This window comes from Panthera tigris, chromosome E1 (genome assembly GCF_018350195.1).
Source record: "Panthera tigris isolate Pti1 chromosome E1, P.tigris_Pti1_mat1.1, whole genome shotgun sequence".
Classification (NCBI taxonomy): domain Eukaryota; kingdom Metazoa; phylum Chordata; class Mammalia; order Carnivora; family Felidae; genus Panthera; species Panthera tigris.
Window position 1 is genome coordinate 14,942,324 of NC_056673.1, and position 6,833 is coordinate 14,949,156.

A 6,833-nucleotide genomic window follows, 5' to 3' on the forward strand; every position below is an offset into this window, starting at 1 on the left:
TTGTATATATAAAACAGATAAAGACTAAGGACATAACTCTTAAATGTTAATGATAGTGATTATCTTTGGATGGTGGAACAAAATCATTGTGATTTTCCTCTTTGGCTTTTCTATTTTAAAATTTTCTACATTGTGTATGGTTCTCATATAATAAATAAAATTTGAAAGAATCAGTGTAATTGTTTTAAAAACTTGGAGAGGTGGGTGTGGAGGAATGAAGGGATGCCCCTAACCCTTTGGACGAAACGGGGTTTTGGTGAAGAAAAGGGGTTGTGAGAATGTGAAGAACTTCATTCTCCAGGAGTAAGTAGCTGGAATCTACCCTCTCCACCTACGAGAAACAGCTCTCTGAATTGCTGGCTTTCAGCCAGCTGAAGAGGTGTGGTGTGGAGTAAGGAAAACAGTAAAAACCTGTCACTCTTCAGGAGATGGAAGGTGGGGGCGTCGGGGAAGATTTTATCTCCAGGCTGAAAGGTTCTAGAATCCTATCAGTCTTTGATTTTCTCTTTGATTCTGCCCCAACCTGGAGGTGACCCTGCGTGACCTCTCCTTGCCACCTCAGATTGGAAGAGAGAATTCTATTCACCTAACTTGTACCAAGCCCTGGGGGGAGGGGTGCTTTTCAAGACTTGAGCGCTAAGTGGTCTCTTTTTCCCTCCCCTCCTAATAGCAAGGGTCGTCTGTAGGGCCCCCAAAAGCGGTTGGGGGGAGGAGTCCCCAGCGGGTCGCTTCTCCAAAATGGGAGCTGTTGTTCCATTTGAAGGCACTGTGTAAGGGGACAGGACTATTGGGATTAATAGGGTTGCCATGATGTGTTAAAGGTCTGGAAACCTCGCAAAGTGGAAAGGGTGGCTCGAAGGAAATGAGGTACCCCCACAGCTGAGACGGGTTGGGGGTGATGTGGGGCAGTGCGGTGATGTTTAAGCAAGTGGGAGTGGGTGTGCGCTGGCCTCTACCCTCAGGTCGGTGAGCGTGCCAAGAGTGGGATGACCAGCAGGTGAAAGGTTAGTATAGGGAAGAGGAGGTGAAAGACAATGGGGCGGGGCCTCTGGGGGTGTCAGGTGAGTTTAGCGACCTATTTCGGGAGTTCCGAAGGGTTTGGGACACAGGAGTTGGGGAAGAACCCTGTCGACAGCCTGGAAGTCCCCCTGAGCTCCGTTGCAAGGCGTGGTCCCCAGGAGCCCCCAACCCGCCACCCACCCTAGGGCGGGACAGGATCTGTTGGCTGTAGCTCCGGGGCGTGGCTCCCCGGCTGCTCCAATCACCACCTAGCCGAGTGATGGGGGCGTGGTCGAAGCCTAGAAAAGTTAAAGCGGATTCCAAAGGCGCGGTGGGCTGGGGAAGTCAAAGACCCGTTCTTGCGCGAAAACCAACTCGCAGCCCCCGCAGCTGACATTGGGTGCGTCCCAGCTGAGAGCGCCGGCGCCCAAGGGACTAAATCGGACCTGCCAGGCCATGTGGGGGCTCCTTGTGACCGGCGCCTCCTTCGCCGCCTTCCGGGGGCTGCACTGGGCGCTGCAGCTGCTGCCCACGCCGGGATCTGCTGCCCAGGACCGTTGGAAGTGGCGGAACATCTGTGTCTCCCTGGTGCACAGCCTGCTCACAGGGGTCGGGGCGCTGCTCGGGTGCGGGGCTTAGAGGTTCGGGAGGCACCGGGGTGAGGGGGAGCGGTCGAAAGTTGAGATTAAAAGACCCATACGGGCACCTTCAAGAATCGAAGCAGGACCTTACACAACCCTTTTTCCTTTTCCTTTTCCTTTTCCTTTTCCTTTTCCTTTTCCTTTTCCTTTTCCTTTTTCTTCTCCTTCTTCTCTTCTCTTCTCTTCTCTTCTCTTCTCTTTCCTTTTCTTTTCTTTCCAAGTAGGCTTCACTCCCTCGAAGCGGGACCTTGAAAGTCTGACACTGGGTGGGGGCTGTGAATGGGTGGGTGAGCGTGCACAGCGGGAGAATGGGGTCTGAGTCTGCACGATGCCGACTATGGTCCCCCATCTCCTACAGGCTCTCGCTGTACCCTCAGATGGCTGCCGACCCGATTCACGGCCACCCGTTCTGGGCCCTGGTGCTGGTGGCTGTGTCCGTGGGTGAGTCTGCAGGGAAGGTTGGGCAGGCTTGGTGGGGAACAACCTTCCGATGGTAATTCCAGGTCCCCAGGGGTCAAATGTTTCTGGCAGCTTTGCTGAAGGAAACTAAAGACCTGGAAAAAGGAGGGGATGAAGATTCCTCTCCAGGAGGTACAACAACTTGGGGAGGCCTAATGGTCCTCCCCCTCATACCATGCCCATAGGTTATTTCTTGGCGGATGGAGCTGACATGCTGTACAACCAGACCTTGGGCCAGGCCTGGGAACTTCTCTGTCATCATTTGGTGGTGAGACTTGGGGAAAGGGAGACAGAAAGGGTGGTATGCTCGGGGTGGGGGCCCCCAATCTCTCTTCAGGTTTCTGTCCAGTGACTTTCCAGAGTCTCTGACCCTGTTGGGGCTTGATCCTCCCAACTTTGGGCTGGTTTGGGGGGAGAGGATTGACTGCTAGCCACAGCTGGAGTCTGAGCACTGCCTAGGTAGCTTGGATTCCCTCAGGTGGCTCATAGATTGCAGAAATGTTGAATAGGGAGATTTTCTGAGAAGGGGGAGTCCCAGTACAGGGAGTGGGGATGGGGCATCAAAACCCAGGATTGGAAATCGGGGCGGGGTGGGGGTATACTGTGCAGACGCTGCTGCTGCCCCAGGGGAGACAACCTCTGGGCCGAGGGTTATTATGGAAGAGTTATTTTAATGCCATTTAGGCCCCCAACGTACGGGTAAGCCTAAAGGGCAGGTTTTTGATAGCATACCACAAAATGCTTAGGAGCCCCTGTCTTAGGGACTGAGATGTTGGCAATGATGGTCAGCAGTTCCTGGAAGGTCCTCTGACCTCTGACCCCTGTTCCCTAGGTAGTGAGCTGCCTCAGCACCGCCATTCTGTCCAGCCACTATGTAGGCCTCTCTATGGTGTCTTTGCTCCTGGAGCTGAACTCTGCCTGCCTGCACCTACGAAAATTGCTGCTGCTTTCCCACCAGGCCCCATCCCTGGCCTTCAGCATGGCCAGCTGGGCCACCCTGGCCACCCTGGCCCTCTTCCGCCTGGTGCCTCTGGGGTGGATAAGTCTGTGGCTGATCCGGCAGCAACACCAGGTGCCTCCTGCTCTGGTCATCCTTGGTGGAACTGGATTGGTGACTGTGGGTGCCATGAGCGTCATACTGGGTGTCCGTATTTTGGTCAGTGATGTCCTACGGTCTCGGCACCACCCGCCCATCCCTGGGCACAAGGAAACCAGGGACACAAGGAGATGTTGTGATGGTGAGCTTGTCACCAGGGATGGTTCCATTCTCAGCCTGAAAGACTAGAGAGAAGCGTCAGGCTCCTCTCCGGCCAGTCCTGGGGGAGACATGGCCAGGACAAGGACATGGTGGTCTACAGTGCACTGTCCCTCGATGGGGTAAGGACCGAAAGGAATTTTCAGTATCTCAATTCCTTTTCCGGCTAACTCACACCCCTCCCCATTCCTATGATCTAAGAAGAAATGCTGATGCTCATGATGGGTGGGAAACCGGGATCCTGGGCTATTGTTCACTGAATCCCATCATCAGATGACCGCTTCGTCCAGCAGACTAACTCAAGAGGTACAGCCAGTTCTACCAATAAGAGGTGGCAGGAGGCATGAAGCTAAATGAAACTACCAATGAAATCCTTTGCTTTAGCATGGGAACAGGTGAAGAAAGGTGAGGTCCTGTTAGGATCAGAGAGATCTGGCATAGAGGGGGTGGGGTCAGAGGAAGAAAGACCTCAACTGTGACCAAATTCTAGCAATGGGAGGAGGCCACACAGGTGCTATCAGTAGCCAGTGGGGGTGGACATAATAGTCACCAAGAGACAGAAGAACTGGGCCACTACAATTGCTGCTGATATTTCTGGTTCTCAAAGCCACACTACTGTGTTTGTACTTAATGTTAGTTCTACTGCTTTAAAAAAATTTTTTTCTTAAGAGAGAGAGAGAGTGTGGGGGAGGGGCACAGAGAGAGAATATTTTTGTAATGTTTCTGTATTTTGAGAGAGTGCATGCAAGCAGGGGAGGGGCAGAGAGAGAAGGAGAGAGAGAGGATCTCAAGCAGGTTCCGTGCTGCCAGCACAGAGCCTGATGTAAGCCTCCATCTCACAAACCGTGAGATCACAAGCAGAGCTGAAATCCAAGAGTCCGACGCTTAGCTGACTGAGCCACCCAGGCACTGAGAGAGAGAAAGAGAGAGAGAGAGAGAGAGAGAGAGAGAGAGAGAGAGAGAGAGAGAGAGAGAATCTTAAGCAGGCTCTGTACTCAGTGTAGAGCCCAACTCAGGGCTCAATCTCACGACCCTAGGATCATGACCTGAGCCAAAATCAAGAATTAGATGCTCAACGCACTGAGCCACCAGGTGCCCCTGCCTTCATAATTTTTAAAAAGTCCAGCATCTTCCTTTTAAATTTTCTTAGTATCTTCTGATCTTTTCAAAGAAAATGCAGATTCTTCTTTTTTAATTTTTTTAAATGTTTATTTAGTTTTGAGAGAAAGAGAGTGTGAGCAGGGGAGGAGCAGAGAGAGAGGGAGACACAGAATCCAACGCAGGCTCCTGGCTGTGAGCTGTCCCCACAGAGCCCCACACAGGGCTCGAACTCAAGAACCGCGAGATCATGACCTGAGCCAAAGTCAGATGCTTAACTGACTGAGCCACCCAGGTGCCCACCAGGTCTGTCTTCTTAGGACAGCACTAAAGCCCAGAGCCACGGCAGGGACTCAAACACCTGATCTGGGTGCCGACTATAGGGTTTTCCCAGGCCCTGTCTTTCATGGAAGAATGAGGGCAGAGGCAGAAGTAGATGAGGGAAGGCTTCCACTTGGCTGCAGAGGGACTAAGGTGTATCTGACTCCCTTCCAGGATTCCTTTGCGAGCTCTCCCTCTCCTTTCTCCCCTAACACTTCTGCTGCGCTTTTGTTTTTCACCACACAAAATCTCTTTTCTTCAGGCAGAACAGCCAGGTTATGGGAAGTGTAGAGGGGATTAAGTTTACTATTCTACAAAGCAATGGACAGAAAGAGATGACCCTTAATCATCCACAGAAAAAAATACATGAGCAGAAGCAAGAGACAGGAAAATTCAAACAAAAAAATCCTGCCCCAAAGCTGAGCTAGAGAAAGACAAAAGGGATAGGAGAAGTGGACATACATAGATCAAGGGACAAATAAAAGGATCACCTGTATGGAAGAGACAGAGGTGAAGACAGATGGAAGGCAAGACAGGGAATCTTTGGCGGAAACGTTGAGAAAGACCCTCATGGTTGCTGACAGGAAGCAGTCACAGAACTGGTAAAATGGTCATAAGCAAAGAGGACAAGGACGAGGAAAATCAGTATAAAAGCTGACAGGAAGGGCCCCCAAGGGTGCAAGGCACAGATGGTTTAGACAGAGAAATAGAGTGAGTGACAAGGAGGAACGACCCGACTCAGGAGAGATGGAGGTAACAGAAGCCTTTAGAGAGGTTAGCAGAGCGAGAGAAGAGAGAGGTGGAGATAGAGGCTGAGGGGGATTCGTCAGGGGAGCTGAGAAGCAAAAGAACAGAAGGTGGAGAGGCACTCAATGGGAAGATTCACTGGCAGAAAAAGAAAGTAGGAAATATGTGGCGTTGGGGACAGAAAGACAAAGGACAAACGGCTACACTGTATAACACAAAGCCAGAGACTGCCAGGAACTGTTAGGCAGAGACTGGTAGGAAGATGAGGAAAAATAAGAATCAGGGATGTAAATTGACATAGAAGAATAGGCAAAGGGACTGAGGAGAACCACAGAGGGTGAAAGAAGGGGGAGGGGTGGGTGGAGAGGGGAGCAGACTGAGTAAATAAACATCCAAAGGAAGGGGCACCTGGCTGGCTCAGTTGATGGAGGATGCGTGATCTCAGAGTTGTGAGTTCGAGCCCCACGCTGGGTGTAGATATTACTTAAAAAAAAAAAAAAATCTAGGCGTGCCTGGGTGGCTCAGTTGGTTAAGCGTCCAACTTCAGTTCAGGTCGTGGTCCCAGGGTTTGTGGGTTTGAGCCCCACATCAGGGTCTCTGCTGTCAGCACACAGCCTGCTTTGGATTCTTTGTCCCCCTCTCTCTGCCCCTACCCCACTTGCTCTCTCTCTCTCTCTCTCTCTCTCCCCCCTCTCAAAAGTAAATTTAAAAAAAATTAAAAAATAAATAAAATCTAAAACAAACAAAAATGCCCCAAACCAAACCAACAAAACATCCAAAGGAAAAATCAAGGAGGAGGGAACAGATGAAGAAAGAAAGAAAGAAAGAAAGAAAGAAAGAAAGAAAGAAAGAAAGAAAGAATAGAGATAGGGAAAAAAGGAAGGAGGGATAGTGACAGATACCCATCAGAGATCATTAAAGCACAAAGTGGGCGGGGCACCTGGCTGGCTCTGTTGGAAGAGGATTCAACCCTTGACCTCAGGGCCAAGAGGTTTTTGTTTTTTGGGGTTTTTTTAATGTTTATTTATTTTGAGAGAGAGGGACAGAGCACAAGCAGGGGAGGAGCAGAGAGGGAGAGGGAGACACAGAATCTGAAGCAGGCTCCAGGTTCTGAGCTGTCAGCACAGAGCCCTACGCAGGGCTCGAACTCCCAAATCGCGAGATCATGACCTGAGCCAAACTTGGATGCTTACCTGACAGAGTCATCCAGGTGCCCCTCGGGGTTGAGAGTTTGAACCCCATGTTGGGACTAGAGATTACTTTACAAAATTAAAACATCTTTTTTTAAAAAGTTTATGTATTTACGGGGCGCC

General features: G+C 50.7%; 1 protein-coding gene across 1 annotated transcript; it reads left to right on the forward strand.

The window, feature by feature from the left end:
* The first annotated feature begins 1,335 nt into the window (after positions 1-1,335).
* Positions 1,336-3,965, forward strand: TLCD2 (TLC domain containing 2). Its single transcript, XM_007076116.3, has 4 exons — positions 1,336-1,625; positions 1,999-2,081; positions 2,285-2,367; positions 2,932-3,965. The coding sequence occupies exons 1-4, from the start codon at positions 1,456-1,458 to the stop codon at positions 3,382-3,384; spliced, it is 789 nt and encodes a 262-aa protein (XP_007076178.2). The 5' UTR covers positions 1,336-1,455; the 3' UTR covers positions 3,385-3,965.
* The last annotated feature ends 2,868 nt before the right edge of the window (positions 3,966-6,833 follow it).

Bases quoted from the DNA above. Each gene is read 5' to 3' on its own strand.
- TLCD2 (XM_007076116.3), top strand. From the start codon at position 1,456: ATGTGGGGGCTCCTTGTGACCGGCGCCTCCTTCGCCGCCTTCCGGGGG. The intron at 1,626-1,998 runs GTGCGGGGCTTA...CATCTCCTACAG, and splicing joins GGGGTCGGGGCGCTGCTCGG to GCTCTCGCTGTACCCTCAGA. The intron at 2,368-2,931 runs GTGAGACTTGGG...CCTGTTCCCTAG, and splicing joins TTCTCTGTCATCATTTGGTG to GTAGTGAGCTGCCTCAGCAC.